Raw genomic sequence first — 17082 nt, forward strand, 5'->3', positions numbered from 1 at the left:
AGGTAAGAAGTTCTTTTCCCTCCCCTTGCTTTGACTACAAGGGTATGCTCTTTGTATCTTGGTTTCTAAACACCATTTCTTTAGGGCTGAAAAGAAATTTTATATTCAAGGCTGGTAGTATTTCCTCCAGTTCTGTAGAACTGGAGTAAGCATTTCCAGACAAAAGTCTGTGATTAAAACAAAACACATTCTTCTTTATGAATGAAGAGTTAATTTTCTGTGAAATACTAAGATTAGCTTTTTTGCTTGCTTTATTCAGAATCATGATATGTTTCATACAGTGTAATAATGTTTTTTTGTTCTCACTAATTTGTGAAATACTTGTTTAGGGTGTGTGCATGTGTTCTTGGTAAGCACTTAATAAACTAGATTGATCTTTTTGGCAAAGGCTGCATTGTGTAGAACAAATTAAACCTGAAATAACAGTTGTTGCAGATTATTTTTCTGAAAGCGTAATTGCATATATTCTTCTTCCTACTGGCTGCTGAAATGGGTTTCCCAATAATGTTTTATTATTCTGGTTTATTTCAACAATACATATATAGTAGTTTTGTTTCCATTCCACTGACAAACCTGGAGCCTCCAGTGGTAATTCTTTACCAGCAATTTTTTATAATTGTAATAACCATGGAACTTTGTGAAATATAGTGGAAATATTTTCCCAAAGTTTATGTGCTATAAATAAAATCCCAATTTTCTTTTTTCCACAGAATCATTTATGGGTTTTTTTCTTCCCAGGAAAAGGGGAGTGCAAATAGATATTTTTGAGCAACAAATTTATTCTGAACTCTCTATCTATTAGAACATTTCTGAATACTTTAATAACTGGAGTTTATATGACTCTTGCTTCTTTTTTAATCTCTATCAGTGCTAAGAGTTGGGACATATGCTAAAATGCTAATTAAGGCATGTGAACATATTTAACTGAGTGCTTATGCCCTATTTTAGCTGTGTGTGGCAAGGATAAATTGACTTAAACCATTATGTTGCCATCCTGAAAGGGATTTAGGATTCTAATGGTCCATCACATGCTCCTCTTTTCCTGCAGCTGATAGCTGTGGAGCCGTGGTTGTGCTCCAAGGACCAGCTTTACTGGGTCACCTCAAGTGGCCTGAGGTATAGTCTCATCTACAGACTTATCTTTGAACATTTTTCAGAACGCTTTATAGGCACTTCTGAACTTAAGGTGTCAGGTTTTTGGGTGTATTTAGGAAATAAAGTACCATTTAACTTTCAGGTCAAAAAGATTTCACTGTCTGAATCAGAAACTTAAGCTTTTGCTCTTGTGTTGAATCCCTGCAACAATGCTGAAGGGACTGTTAACTGATATGGGTCTTCATAATTTTACTGGGATCAGATTCTGGCACAGTGATTTATTATCATCTCTTCATATGCAGAAAAAAGGAAAAAAGTTAATTGTAGTTAATAAATACTTAATCTTTCTCTTTTTAAAATGATACCACGTAAGTGTCGATGAAAAGAGATCAAAATTTTTAAAACAGTGTCTTGTAGGTGTCTCCCAAAGGATGCAAACAATACAGGCTTGCATTACACAAGCAAAAAGGCGATTTGAGCACAAGTTTTTGTGCCTTTCTGCCTTTCCTTCATCTTTTCTGGTTCCATGCTGGTGTGTTTTTATGCAAAACCAAGCATCTTTTGTGTTCAGGGAAAGGAGTAATAGAAGTGTCGGTGTTTGTTAACAGATTTGACAAACTGTGGCAGCAAAAGCTATCTTTTTTATATGTTGGCATGAGCAGTCACCCTTTTATTGGGCCATTAATGCTATTTCAGAGCGTCACGCTGTATCCACAGGCAATAATTTAGCAGTTGTTTATCAGGAGCTTTCATAAAGCTTTGAATAGTATTATAACATTCAGTAACACTAACAACAGCATTTCAGAAAATGTGCCAGTTTACATGGGATATCCATGAATATAGTTGTTTGGGAATGCATGACCCACATAACCTATAAATGTAATTGGAATTTACAGTGCTGGCATAGGCTGATGGATAGCAGATTAGAGCCCTGATTAACCATGTGATTCACAGGCTGGGAATATATTGTCCTAAGAAAGATTCATTAGATGCAATCAGAATTTCAAGTGGTCAGATGAAATTCAAGTATGCTGTTTGCTTTCCTTCCCCCTAACCTCACCCCCCTCACCCCCCGCCTTGTGTTTTTCTTTTTAGGTTGCCCTTGTACTCATTTATTTATTTATTTTATTTCCAGAGCTGGAAAATACTACTTTGATGAATCTGTTCCTCACCCTAAAGCTGTCTGTCTGTTATTCATCAGAAAGCAGGTCGCAGTTCAGTGAGCAGAAGAAAAGATTTTAATAGAAGCTGTGCCAAGGGCTGTAATGCATCATTTTAGGGCCCTAATTACATTACAATGACAAATATCAATGGTGACAACAGCAATAACCTACATCCTTTAATGGCTATGCTGGAAAAGGAGTTTGGGCACTGTGCCATCAGATTAGACTTGGTTTCAAAACATAGGCCATTAGAAGTATGTGTGTCCACAGCGTTGCTGGCTGATAACTGCAGCCCAGTGGAAGGGTCTGTAAATAAATGAAGCCTCTCTAAAGCCTGGTCCTATGGGACAAAAAAGGTAAAATTAGATGACTCTGGAAGCAGCCGTGTTTCTGAGGCAACTTTGACTTTCTGTGTGAGGAATTGGATGCCTGGTTTTATGAAATCATACTTTCTCCTTCTCCTGGCAGTTAGACTGATCATGAAAAACCTATTGACCTGATGCCTAACAGAAAAAAGAAATCCTGAAGTGTTGTTCAAATGTAGGGTTGTAAAAATGTGTGAGTAGAAATGTGAATTTGTGCTTTTCCTTGTATCGCAGTTTGTACCTTAGGCAAAGAAGAATGAGTTTCCAGGCTTCCTCCAGGGGTACTAGGAATAGGTCTACTGAGATGCTAATCTATGTTGTCTATTCAAGCTTCAGGGCAGCATCTCAAGAATCCCATCCAACTAGCTTCTGGCAGCTAACTTCTTTCTCCTGTATGTTTTGTGGAAGACAATCAAGCCTGTTGCTGTGGCATTATCTCCTGCAGTTAATTGTTGAAACAGTTGAAGTATTGAGACAGAGTGTACTTCATATTTACCATGTGAAAATGTCTGGTGTGATACTTTTACTGGTACAGAGCGTGTACCTTCCTATCATTTGTGCATGTACACAGTGTTTTCCTTTATGCCTTCAGAGTGCATGTGGTCTCCAAAGGTAGGCAGTCTGTGTCTCAGTCATGCTGCGTCTCTTCAGTCTGCCGCTGCTCAGCTGGCCTGTTTCCTTGCTGCCTGAGTTTGGAGGATGATAACTATGGCTTTTATACACAGCCATAAAAGCCACTGGGGATGCTTTTTGTTAGGGAAAGCGAAGACTGTTTTAATAAGGAAAAAATGCAAACACTTTGGCATAGCCAGGGCTTTTTGGCTTTGTTGTGATTGGCCTAGGAGAGAAATGCTGCTGAGGGATGTCTTGACATCACTTGAACCTGTTTTAGCTATTTTTCTTCTCCACAGGATGAGTTGGGTGCTGTCTCCATCAGCTCACTTCCCTGCATACAGCATGCAAGGACTTGTTCTGTACTCCAGTGGGATTGATATAAAGATATTTATTGCTGTTGTGTAACTGTACATATTCAGCCACCTGTTTTCAGTTACTTACAGCTTTTTAGAAAACTCTTTTCAGTTGAACATTTCCCAGGTTTGGAATCTGCCAGAGGTGAATTTTTCTATAAATATTGAGAAAATGTATTTCAGCCCACATTGGCCAGAAGAGCAGTAAAAGGGAGACATACATCTGTTGGGGAGAAGGAAGAGAAGTGATCAAAAGAAAAACATAATAACTGAAATAACTTGAAGTATCTGTGGTTGAGTACCTTACTTGAGCAGAAATGCCTCAAAGTAAATTGAATACAATTATTTTTGTTGACTAAGCTATATTCTAGCTGAACGGTAATTTACAGGTTTGATGGGGAAGCCAGTGAAGTTTTACAGCCTGTATTACCCAGGAGGTCAAATAAGACAATTGTAACAGTCCCTTCTGGCCTTAAAATCTATGAATCTACAAGCTTTTTAAAATTAGATGCTGAGCTCATGCATGGCTCTTCGAGCTGGTTTTGTTCTCGGTTCCTTAGCAGTGCAGTAAAGGTATCTAGCTAATGTAGCTGTGGTAGAAAAGGGGTTTTCCAAAGGCTACCCACGGGGAGCTGTGCAGGGCAAGGTTGTGACAGGCATTTTAAAGATGGGAGGAGTTGTTTTGCAGCAGAAGAAAGCATGATGTGCCTTTTTTTTTTTTTTTTTTTTTTTTTTTTACGAAGGCACATATCTATGTTAAATGGCAGGTCAGAGTGGCTTCAGCTTACTCCAAGACAGAGGCACTGGGAAATTTTCTGCTCATGTGGAAAAGCCTTGAAGAATAGAATAGAATGTGTAGTTTTCTCACTGGTTTTAGGGCACTCAGGAGATTTCTCAAAAAAAAAAAAAAAAAACAAAAAACAAACAGTGTGGCTGGAACCCAAAATTTGGAAATGACTAAGAACCACTAAGAACAGGTACTTTACAGCTGTGCCTTATATTTACAGTCTACATTTCCTTAATCAAATGCTGTTGTTCAAGTAATGCTGTATTGGATAGTGTAGCCTTTCTGGCTGAAGCTTAGGTGCACACAACTTGTGACACCCTGTGCTGCTCTGTGTAACAAGCAGTTATAAATCTCCTTGTCAGCTAGTGTAGTGAATGCTGTCTATTTAAAAGAATATTTAAGTTTTCCCTTGTGGGATATCTGATATTATAGATGTGTTTGAAATTTGTGGATAATTTAGTTTTCTGCTGAACAGAACATATTATAAAGTATCCTATAAGGTACCTATGCTGCTGAATAAATAGAAAAGGCGTATTAAACAAATACGAAAAAAAAATCATTAAAATGCATAAATTTAATTATATGAGGACTTGCATAAACAGTGAAAACCAGTGAGGAGATACAAGGACAGTTTAACATAGAAATTGCTATATAAATAGTGTAAGGGAATCTAGGTGGATTTCAGAGAAAGGGAGAAGTGTATTCCAAAATAGTATGTATTAAGTCATGTGTATCACACAGTATGCACAAGGGGGCAGAGTTAGTTTCACATGTGCTCTTACCTCTTGCAAACCATATCTGCTGGTTACATAGCTTTTTAACTGTAATATTCCTTGAACCCAGATTTATTTTATTTGAACTTCTGCCTTTTTAGTGCTGCTTGTGAGCCTTTCTGATCTACAGATTCTTTTCCAAGTGTTTGCTATTTAAAAGATAGCATAGCAAAAAGGCTGGAAGGTTTGCCTTTAGAAGAAGGAATGCTAAATTGCATGTTAGTATGTCTTTATCCCATAATTCGTGACTTTGCAAGAGGAAAGTCTGATCGTAAAATGAGGAGCTGATCCTGGTTAGAATTTAGTGTAAGAAAATTATGATTTATAGTAGGAAAGTCTGTATGGCTTTGAATATTCTGCTTCTGGAGCTGTAATTTTTGTATTATTTAAACAGATCTCCTCTGTCTCTATTGAGATTTTCAGATTAAATACAGAGAATTGATCTCTGATATGAAAATAAAACAATGTGTATTATTAATTTGTGGTTACAGTTGCCACATGAAAGTAGCTACTACTAACCAGGAGAATAAATAACAGCAGAAGCGTGTTACAAGGCTGCAGTATTCCTCCTGAAATATATGGTAGAATGATTATCAGTAACATTGTATATTGCAATGCTAATGTTCTCATGATACGCACTGTTACAAGTAAACGGTGTATTTGTTCCCTTTGCTTACAATGGCATTGCTCTTATTTGAAGTGATCCTTCCTTTTGCGTCATAAGAGAGAGTTCAGTTTGATACAAAGAATTTTGTTTATCTTTTTTGTTACATTTCCTGAAGATTCTGTTCTTTAAATTCCTGTGATAATGTAATCAAAAATAATACACTTTGTATTGGTTCGAAATAGTGGTTTTAAGGAAAATATTTTAGCCAGAAATTACTAGCTTCCTAAGTACATTTGGATCCCTGTGCGAACACTTTTGTTATTTTGAGAAAATCTCTTGGCCAGAGTATGGCCAGAGTTGAAAGAAAACAAATTTCTCTTTAGGGTTCATGGGTGACAGTCTCATTTGAGAATTTATGTAATTGAACTTCTTTTTTCTTGTGACTTACAGGCAGAAATTGTCAAGAGGCTGAATGCTATATGTGCACAAGTCATTCCCTTCCTGTCCCAAGAGGTAGGTAGTCATCTGTATTGCTTCTGATCTAAACGATTGCATCATTGTATCTATTACAAATGCGGGGCTTTGTGTTGAGTCTGTTTCCTTATGGATCTCTTGGCACTTGTAGATGACTTTCCGTTGCGCTGTTATCACTTTATCATCATTATCTTCAAGCCTATTGCAATACCATTTAAATATATTTATGAAATGGAATGTGTTGTAGTGTCAAAGCAGAATTTTAGTTTAAATATTTTTCTTCAACATACAATGTAGTTTCTCTTGAAGTTATGATTTTGTAGGTCTGAAATCAAAGACAGCTTGCAAAAATGCTAGAAAGGCATAATTTGTGCTCCATCTTTGGCAGTGAACATTAAAGTTCGGCAGAAACTTCTGTTTTGGTACATGAATAGTGATGTTCAACACAGCAGGCATAGAAACACAGTTTTTATGCTGGCTCTTTGCTCTCTGTATCCCTGATTACTTCCTGCCTTAAATCCTTTTATGTTTTTGTGTATTTGGGGAATATAAACAGAAAATTGAAACTCACTGTGAGCTAATTTCTCTAACCATTAATTTTTTCCAAATTATGATTTGCTAGTATTATTGTGAGTGCATTGTAGATAATTTAAAAGGCGCTGGGATTTAGGGGAGTAGATGGGAGCTAATGAGGAAACTTCCAAGCAACTGGCGTGTGTGAAGTAAATAGGAAGTGTGGTTCATGAAAGGAAACCTTTGGTGCATATTGGCTTCCCTTGTCGACTCCTCTGAAGGAAAGGGACTGGACATTGGGATCTGTTGGTGCAGGTTTGTGTGCATCAATTTAGCGCACAGTGTCATTTTAATACAATATGTAGATGCAAAGACAGAATTGGAAGGTGTATTTTTATGTGTTGCATCTGTAAAACGTCATGCCTGAGAATGCGATGTGACTTCCTCCTGGCTTTTCGGTTGTTACATAAAATGCCGGTGCTTTTCGAGGGAGCTGCTCAGCTGGCTGCAAATGAGAGGCTGTGTGGTCCATGTTGCTGTTCAGCTAATGAGCTTTGTGCGTGCCACACGTGTGTGTATCTGTGTGTATTTGAAACAAGAATTACACCATCAAAACTAGAACCTGACAGTGTTTGTGAGTGCCACTGGACTCTCTGCTTATGAAGATGGATTTGTGGAAACTAAATAATGTGTAATGTTCTTGCTCCATTGCTGGAGGACCAGCATTCAAGTCCTTCACAGATCTAAAACAAGTAGCTGTTTTGTACTTTGACTGCTTCAGAGTCTCTATGGGGTGCAGTTACACATTTTTATTTGCTTTTCAGAGATAGCATACCATATATAGACAGCAGGGAAGGATTGAGAGGGGAAGCATAAAAAAAAGCTTTTCATGTGTCTTGACAGCGCAGCTGCCAGTGACTTTTTTACAATGGGTTTAGGAACATATTGATGATTTTTTGACCTCTTCAAGTAAGAATACATATTTAAATCAGTATATGTTGGCATACACTGATGTGTCAAAAGGGAACTGAGCTTCAGGTTTGAGTATAGTAATAGTCTTGGTTTCCCTCTAATTTGTATCCTTAAAAAGTTAATGTCTTAATGGAAGTCTCTTTATTTCATCATGCAGATTAATAGAGAATTGAATTGCAGCATGCTTTTGCTGTTTATGCATTTTACATGCAGTCTAATTGTGGAATAGTGGCTGAAAAATGTGATCAGGCTTCTTTATATTGTGCCTGAGGGAAAAATGAACAAAATACAGTGGTTGCATGCACTGATGGCAACATTATTGCCTCATAATAGCACCAGGTTAACTTGTCTTATTGCTTGTTAACTTTGTAAGGAATCAATGGCTTGTGGTAACTCACTTAGAAGTAAGAAATTGTGGGCAAAATCACATAGAGAACTTGTGAAAAGGGTGCATTTATAATACATCACCCTACTGTGTACTACTGTCTGCTTTGTTTCTGGGGGCAGTCCAGTATAGTATTCAGTAAATTCTCCAGGCCTCAGGCAGTTTTATTGTGCTGTACATCATCTAAGCATATATTTAAAACAAAGTTTCTAACCTGCCTAAACACACAGTCAACTGATACCTTGTTTTTACATTTATTCCAGTTTAGGCAGACTGTAAAAAACAGCACCAAAAAAACACAAGCTTCCCATTTTTGTAGGAAAGAGTGATTCTGTGGTCAAAAATGTGATATGGACCTCAGGGGCAATGTGTGTTCAATTTCTGCTGTGGTGTTGAGCTTCCTGTGCTGCAACAGTCATTTTCCACCTCTGTGTGATACGGTGAGATAACAGTGTGATCAAAGTAGTTCCTATTGCATAAAATGAAAGGGGTGCCTGCCTGGGTGTAGGTTGTGGTCATTCAGTTAATTTAGTTTAATCTGCTGCAGTTGGTAGATAGTTCAGTGTTCCCATGCTTGAATGACCTAGCCAGTACAGTGCAATTAATTTTATGTCTATAGCCATAGACAGTGCCTCTGCTAATTGACACTTCTCAACTGAATTTACCAGCTTCAGCAGAGTATGACACTTTCACAACCTGTGGCTTTCAAGCTGGGGCTAGTTCCTGTCTGCTCAAGGTGGTGTTTGTGGCTAGTTGCAACCTTTGGCTGTTATTGCGGGCTAAGTGCTGAATGACCTACAGTGTTGGATAGTGGCATTTCTTCAGTGTGTCTGGAGATACATATCACAGTCACCTTCTTTTGAGTAAATACTGTCTGTGTTTATATTAATGAAACACATATAAACTGGCAGATGTACAGCAAATGCTGTAGTTGTGGCAACTTGGAGCTCAGCACTACTTGCAAAAGGTGCTTGAGAAGCAAGTACTGGTCCCTGTCAATTTACATGCCTCAATGAAAACATTTTGGAAGGCTGAAGGAGGCTGTTATAAACTTTCTTGGGAGGTTCACTTTCCTTTCCAACTGTCAGTGAGCTAGCTAATAACTAGCTAGACGGATTGTTTTTTAACAGGCATCTTCCCTGTGCACACTAAGGTCGTTAGATGTACCTTCTAGTGTAATAAAATGCAAAGCACTGGCATGCAAACATGTAAACATCAAGAGGAAATTCTGCTTGGAGTCTTCTCTTTTCAAACTTTTTGATATCAATTGATGGTTTTTCTTTAAAGAGGTTGATGTGGAGCGTAATATGCTTGCTCTTCTTTGTACATGCTTCCCCTAGAGGTGTTTCTAAAGTCCAGTAAATTTGAATGAGGAGTATGAGATCCACTATGTAGAAGCAGAGCGGGATTTCTTGCATACTGATCGAGAGGAAATAGCTTTTGGTCTGAGATGTGAGGTTGAGAAAACAGAATTATTTGCCTCCATCTCAGACTTGCCCCAGACTAGAGCTAAACAGTAAATGCAAGGGAACTCTGAGAGATCTGTAATCCTTCTGCCAAGAAATGCATCTCATTAGCAATTAATGCATATATTGCTAATAATGCTCTCACATTTTTGTGAAGTATTTATTATATCTTGTCTGGGTTATGGTGCCTGGATGCAGTAACCCAACTTGTCCCTTGTAGCCTTTACAGTGCACGCTGTATGCCATGGTAAATGTGTATTTGCTTTCCAGTTCTCACTAGCATTTTTGGCATGGCCTTGTCTCATTATGCTGTCTCTAGATAGGGTTTCCAAGAAGGGCATGCTGCAGTTCTTAAGCAAGACCTGTACTACCTCTAAACATATCATAAACAACAAAATAATAAAGTAAGGAATAGCAGAGGCTGCTTACTTCTTCAAAGCAAATTTTTCAGTGAGTTTTGCTTTGGATGTTGGTGGCAACCCTGAAGACAGGCTGTAATTAGGGGTTTTTAACACCAGTGTAATTGTGTCCGTGCCTGGGGAAATTTTGGCTGTTCACTTGCTGTCAGCACAACTCCGCCTGTCACTGGGAGTTGTGGAGAGCTCTGACATGGTATGAAAAGCCTGGGAATTTTCCACCGTGTTGCAATGCCTGTGCATAAGCCAGGGCTAGGTGACAAGTGCGTGGTGAGACACTGATGGTGAAAAAGCCTAGGTTCTTCTTGTGGTCTCTGTAGTTGTTGCTACACGCTGTGAGACTTAAATGAAGTGATTTTCCAAAACGAGGCAAGTACAGGCACACTGCTCACTATAGAACACAAAAAGGGGAGAAGAAATGAAAAAAAGTGAGAAATGAGAAACAGTACTAGCCTGCATGACAGGTGGGGCAGGGTATCGAGCTCATTGCTCTGGCATGTTAAATGCAGTGCAAAGTACTATTTTCCCACAGCTGAAAAAACCCAGATCTGTCATTTGTGTGTGTGCACAGACGAAGGCTAGCATTAAATGTGTGTGAAAGTTGCAACCCTGTGTCTGTATTTGGTTGGGAAAAAAGTAACCCTTTTTTGTTTTTGCTGTTTTTACTTGGCTGTAAATCGCTACATGATCACTTGGTGGACAGGCGGATGTGTATGGCTTGGTTTTAACAAAATGCTGCTTGTTACTGGTGCGCTGGCTCAGGAGGGTGTTCAGGCACACATAGTAGGTGTTGGGACCATCCATCCTTGGGTACCAATTCAGGCTGGGCCAGCCAGCTGCCATCCTGCTCAGTGGGCCCCTGGGCTCCCTGCCCCCTCCCAAAACCTTGGGTTTGGGTTACAGTGGGTCCCTGGACCCAGCTGGGTTCTTTAGGTGTAGAGATCCCCACCTGTTTCTGGAGCCATGGCTGGTAACACAGAGCTCCCAGCCCGCCCCAGTTTTAGAAAGGCTGTGAGCAGACAGCTCTTCAAAACCCTGCATGGGTTTTCCTGCACCCTTTTTCACTCAAGTGTGTGGTTTTTGTCTGTAACTTGAAGTCGTGCCAGGGTCACTCAACCCTGGGTGGTTTTGGAAGCTGAGGAAGTGCCTCCTCTGTTGCTGCAATGAGCTGGAAGTGATGGAAAGGCTAATTACAGACCATCTATTTTGAGTCTTTTGCATACAAAGCCACTGAAGATGAAATCAATGTTAAAGCAGCTAGCAATAGGAGAATTTTAATAGTCTCTACTGTACCTAATTTAGGTTCAGTGTTACTAGGCCCTCGGGTTTTCTCCTCTCTATGAGGTCTTGATCCCAAGCCTATTAGAATCAATGAAAGATGGATTGTGTGACTGCTCTGGCAGAAATCTGAAAGTGGGGTTTTGGTAGTCCATCCCTTCACCTTTTCTTCCTCTGGCCTAAGAAATAATATTTTTTCTAAATTCTTCTGAGAACTATTCTTTATGTATTTGCTGTAAGGGAACAGAATATACTCTAACTTTTGTGGAGTTGACTTATTCTCTAAATCCTGGATGCAAATTGAAGTAAGTTCTACAATAATTTTGATAGGTTTAGGCCAGCTTTTGTAGATGCCTTAGACATTTTTTCTTCTCCTGGGAGCAGGATTTAAATAAATTGATGTTGGAATAGAACACTCACATATACAAGAGCTTTCTTTTCCTCAGTGCAAAAAGCATTGCCTGTGGTAGGACAGAGGAGATGACAGTAAATTTCTCAGTAAATGATTTTATTTTAAAAAGTAAATATTTTAAAACCTCTGCTTTGTTCTTTTAGGTTTTTTTTTTCAATGAATTAATGAAAAATTCTGTGGTGTGAATGTTTTCTACCAGAAAATAGTGGTGTAGTTTTTATAATCACTCTGTTGACATACATAGCGTCATGGGTCACTAGGCTTGCAGCTATATAATCAATGTAAGCTGTACCTATCCTTAACAAGTGATAACTTGGAGCTGATAACACATTAGCAGGAACTTGGTGATTGAATATCATAATTTCCTTTTTTTCTGGTATCTGTCGTAGAGGTACACTGGATTTTTAATTTTTAAATTCTTTTTCTTGAATACCAAGAACATTGTATGCTGATGTTCAACCTGCTTTTTAGTCTTTACATTCTTATAAGATAGATTGGGCAGATTTGGTTTATACTGACTGTCATGGTTTGAGCCTGGCACAGAGCCAGTGCCCCCCATGAAAATGCCTCACCCTGGTGTCTGCTGTGAGATGTGACCAGGAATAAGCAAAACAGGCTCTAACTTAAACATAAAGACCACTTTATTACTTAAACTACAGGAAAATAGGGAGAGACTATAAGGAAAAAGAAGAAAAGAATTGAAAACCTTACAAAAAAAACCATTTTCCTCCTCCCCCACCACCTGACTTTCCCAATCCAATACATTCTCTCAAAAACACCAACTGCCCAGCCCGGCACGACACTTTAGTATACTCAAACTGCAGTTCATGAAGAGGAAAGGAGTCCTTCTTGTTCCATAGGCTTCTCCTGGAAACACACTGAAACCTCGGATGCTTCCTTGTCACTTCGGCACCGCCCGGGGGGAAAAAAAAAGTCCTTTTGCCGCTTGTGACATGTTCCTTCCATGCCCAGTGCTCTCACCACCGAGACATGGCCAGAGCTGCTTTTAGGGTTGTCTTTCAAGGATGCCTTGTCTCACTCCAAAAAGGCACAGTCTCTGCTTTTGGGACATCTGTCCCCCCCATATTTTTCCAACCCCCTGGGGCCGGGGGGTCCTCACGAATGAACCCTCCTGGTTTTGAGGCACTGCCTCCCCCTAAATGCAGTCTGTGTCACAGGAACAACTGAGTCCATGGCTACAAGAAAAAGTCCAGCCAAAAGGCCACTCCAAATCATCTCTCCCCATCCAATCATCTCCACAATCTTCGGGCCAAAGTCCTTGTCTCATCTCATCTCTCATCTCCCTTCTTATTCAGCTTCGAGGAGGATTAGCATTTTTGCAAGGCCCCAATCATGCAAGAAAGGGTTAAAAGTTTTCAGTCTCTGTCTGTCCTGGGACGAGATGATACTCCCACACGTGCTGCTGCTGCTGCCGGCCGCTCTCCCTCCGGGGGGGGGGGGGGGGGGGCTGGCTGCCCGATGTCTCGATGTCTCTTGGGGCTCCGCCACCCTTCCATCCTTGAAAGCCCCTCAACCCCCACCTCTGTCCAGGCCCCTGGCCTACCGCATGGCCGCCCCTCCCCCGCCCAGCAGCAGCGGGCCGGGCGGGGGAAGAGATCTGACCTCTTCGCCCGACGATGTCCCAAAGAGGAAGTGCCAGGGCAGTGCCTTGCTTTTAACCCCTGTGTATTCTCGGAGGTGTGTCCAAACCCCACTGGCTACACCAGGTGTCAGTATGAAACCCAAAACCTTCATTGGTTTGACCACAGCTTCCCAGAATTCCCACTCCTTCCTGGTCAAACCATGACACTGACAATGCAGTTTTACAAAACTGAAACTTCTGTGATTCTGTTTACACCTAAAAAGTAGTGGTATTAGTGGCGTCCAGTAATTTCCTTCATTTGCTTAAAAACAAACAAACTCTAAAACCATTTTCTTCCATCCAGGAGTGTTTGTAAATTATGACCTTGACTACTTGCATTTATCTGTTTTTCTTAGTTGGGATCAGAATTTCTTAGTGTCATTGGTTAGGAATGGCACTCCCCATTTAGTGTTCCCACTAAGAAAAAAACTATGCAGTCACTTCCCCCACAACCTTCCTCTATGGGAGAAAAAAGTCAGAGATTATGGGTTGAGATAAGAACAAATTACTGGAAACAGCCATGAGATAAGAAAACAGACAGTAACAGCAACTATGCTAATCTCAAAAATGTACAGAGAGAGGCTGATGTACAAGTAAAATTGCTCACCAAGCCTAGGACAAAAAACCAATGAAAGACAGACCCTCCAGCTACCATGCTTTCCTGGACCAAAAGCCATTTCTTCTGGAAGCCCAGGCCTGAAACAATGAGGTGTGGTGGTATAGGACAGCCCAGACAGACCCAAACCTCATGGCTGCTGTGTAAAAATAGTTCTGTACAGGCCAAAACCAGGACATAGAGTTAGGGGTGGATTTTTAGGTTTGTTTTTTTTTGCCCTGAGAACTTTGATGCAAGAGGGCTTTTAAGTGAAAATACCATTTTTGTTTGTGTGTTGCACTCAGAATTGTGAAATCTGGGCCTGCCAAGCCCCTGAAGTAGCAGCACACTTTTTTACAGCCCCTCTTTTTTAAGCCCCTCCTGCAGTGGGGCTTAGGGTGCTCCCTGGGGAGTCCCAGTGATCTTCACCTAACTCTTGTGCTGGAGGTGGTCTTGAGGTTTGGGTCCTCGTTTTATCTTTTGCTACTTTTTGCTTCTGCTGAGGATGCACAGGAGGAATGGCTGTACAAGGTGGTCTGTACGTTCTGCCCATATACACAGCCATGGCAGGGCAAACTTGAATCTTTAAGGGGACCTTCTCAACCTTTCCCTTAAGCTTTGTACATCTGGATGTTGGTTTTGATGCAAAGCTGGTGTTTGCATCATTGTTACAGTTTTCACACCTCTCCAGATTGTCAGGACCTCCCTCCTTTTTCTGTTCAACCTGTGGCTATAAATCATCGATGTCTCACTCTCAGTGCAGATCACACAACCTACTCGCAGTTCTCCATGACCCCTCCTTGCACCTATTTGTTCTGTGTCATGCTGATTCTGCGAGGCTGCCTGTGAAGATTAATTTGCCACTGGTGGAGGTCTGAACAGCCATGGATCTGGTTGCAAGATGAGAACCTTATTTTGTTTGTAGTCGATGTTTTCAAATAAATACCAGTCAGCTTTCAACATACAGCAATTTTGAATTTAGTGCAGGAATACAGTATCACTCAAACTGATAAAACCACTGGAGCTTGTAAACTGTGTTGTTAATTAGACCATGTGTTTTTGATGGACTTTTTAAAGCTATTAAAATTTACATGTTGGGGATTGAAATAATTAGTTCTCTTTCACATGTTTGACAGATTTGTGAATGCCATTTTAAATTTTTTTCTTATGGTTGGGCTGCTTTGAAATGTACCTAGGAGGAGAATCTGTATATTCCTCAGTGATGTGATTGCCATGTGCTTGTTGAAAAGATACACCTTTCTTTTCAGAAAACTGGGTGGGCTTTATTCATAAAGTTTCCATAGCTGTAAGGAAAGAGGCTTACATTTGAAGATGGCATTTAAATTCAAAAGCACATCGTGCTGATGAACAAAAGGAAGACAGTTTTCCATTTAGCCAGGTTGTGAAAGAGCTCTTTGGGAAGCAGAGGTGTAATTCCCAGCATGTAATGGCATACAGATAAAAATCCTTCCCTTGCCTATATATTTTTGCTTATCAACACACAATGTGACTGTCTATTAGAGAGCAGTTACTTCGGATCCTGCATGTCTTAGAAAAGCAAATAACGACAATAAAAGTAAGAATCTATGCTAAATAATTTAGAAAACAAATAATTTTGTTCTGTTTCTGATCTTCATTTATAGCACCAGCAACAAGTGGTGCAGGCTGTGGAGCGTGCCAAACAAGTGACCATGGCAGAACTGAACGCAATCATTGGGGTATGTGGTCTTTCCATTTTAGCTCTGATAGTGCTTGTAAATAGCTTTTCTTTTTCTTTCTTTCTTGCATGAACTCATTTCCATCAGGTGGGCAAAAGTTGTGGGCAGTGGTGAAGTTCAGTAGCTTGACCTTCATAAAAGCTGGTTACTAGCTGAAGACTTTTGCTTGCACTGTGCCAAGAAGACTAATGGGGTAATTAATGTCTGTGTTGTATCTATTCCCCAAAGCAGGCTCGGTATTTGTTTTTTCCTGTGGTTTTTTTGTTGTTCCATTTAAGTACCATTGTTTCCTTTGCATACCACCTGCCAGTCTGCTTCTGCAGCCATGGTAACAGGTACCCTTGATATGATAGACTTTTCCCCATCTTTGCTGCCCACATATTTTTTTGCGTGTTGGTTCAAGACTCTGAGTATTAACCACAGTTTTTATTTTTACATTAAAAAATAGCTGTTACTTTAGAAAACCAAAAAAAGCACCAAACCAACCAACCAAAACACACCCACCAAAACCAAAATACCAAACACACAATCAAGATGGGCAGCAGAAAAACTCATCCCCACTGTGCTTATAGGTGTCCTGCTCTTAGTCATCTATAAATACAATGCATGGAGCTCCTCTTGTAAAACCTTTGCTGACAGTGGTATTAGCCCAGTACAGAGATTTTATAGGTGTGGGCAGCCACAGTGTTTATATTTTGAAACTGGAGAAGAGACATAACAGCAAAAACTCTAGCTGTTCGCACTACATAAAATAAAGGTGAGAAGTCATAGCTTAATAACACATTATTCTCTTGTATAATTATGCAGCTGAAGCAAGCAGTTGTTTTAGTTATTCTAATGAAGACACTACAACTGTACTTCGTATCTTCTGCATCCTCCCAAATGCTTTTTCTTTTGTGTATAGATTAAACATAAAAGTATTTTTCCTTTTTTATTCAGTGCATCAAACACACTTTGAAATGCTAATTATTCCATTTACTTTCATTAAAATTCAAATTGCTGAATGAAGATGTGGATAAGGGTCGCCGAATAATCAATCTGAAGTGAAGATATGGCTTCAATTATGCCTCTGTCTTTTAACAAGGAAATCAGGACTTTCTGATCATTGCTGACAGTAGTTTAGAGCAGCGGTCTGATTGTAGCTTGTTTTTAATAGGCTATTTCTAGCTCTATTTTGTATACCTCTGACCACAAGAAAGCACTGGTAGTCAATTAGAAATTATAAATGGAAAAGAGTAACCCTTATTTCCTCTGAAGTGCCCGTAAGAAAGAAGGGGGTGAATCAGAGCGCATCATGTAGAATCACGAATAACATTTGTTGTATGTCTATTATGCTCCAGTGGGGAGAGTGGGAAATGAATAATTTCCCAATTAGTTTTCATTACCTAACCAAAAATATTGCCTTTTATTAACATTTTTGCATAAAGTGAGTAGCTAAAGATTGGCTTCTTTG

The 17082-nt window shown here is 39.8% G+C and overlaps 1 protein-coding gene across 4 annotated transcripts in view; it reads left to right on the top strand.

Annotated features, from left to right (window-relative positions):
• Nucleotides 1-17082, top strand: part of LOC135459347 (transducin-like enhancer protein 4) — a 99323-nt gene that overhangs the window by 25424 nt on the left and 56817 nt on the right. For all 4 annotated transcript variants that reach the window (XM_064735270.1, XM_064735268.1, XM_064735269.1 and 1 more), the window contains 2 exons: nt 6209-6271; nt 15555-15629. In XM_064735270.1, coding sequence (XP_064591340.1) covers nt 6209-6271; nt 15555-15629 — 138 coding nt within the window. The remainder of the gene's footprint in view (nt 1-6208; nt 6272-15554; nt 15630-17082) is intronic.

Source organism: Zonotrichia leucophrys, chromosome Z, assembly GCF_028769735.1.
Source record: "Zonotrichia leucophrys gambelii isolate GWCS_2022_RI chromosome Z, RI_Zleu_2.0, whole genome shotgun sequence".
Lineage (NCBI taxonomy): Eukaryota > Metazoa > Chordata > Aves > Passeriformes > Passerellidae > Zonotrichia > Zonotrichia leucophrys.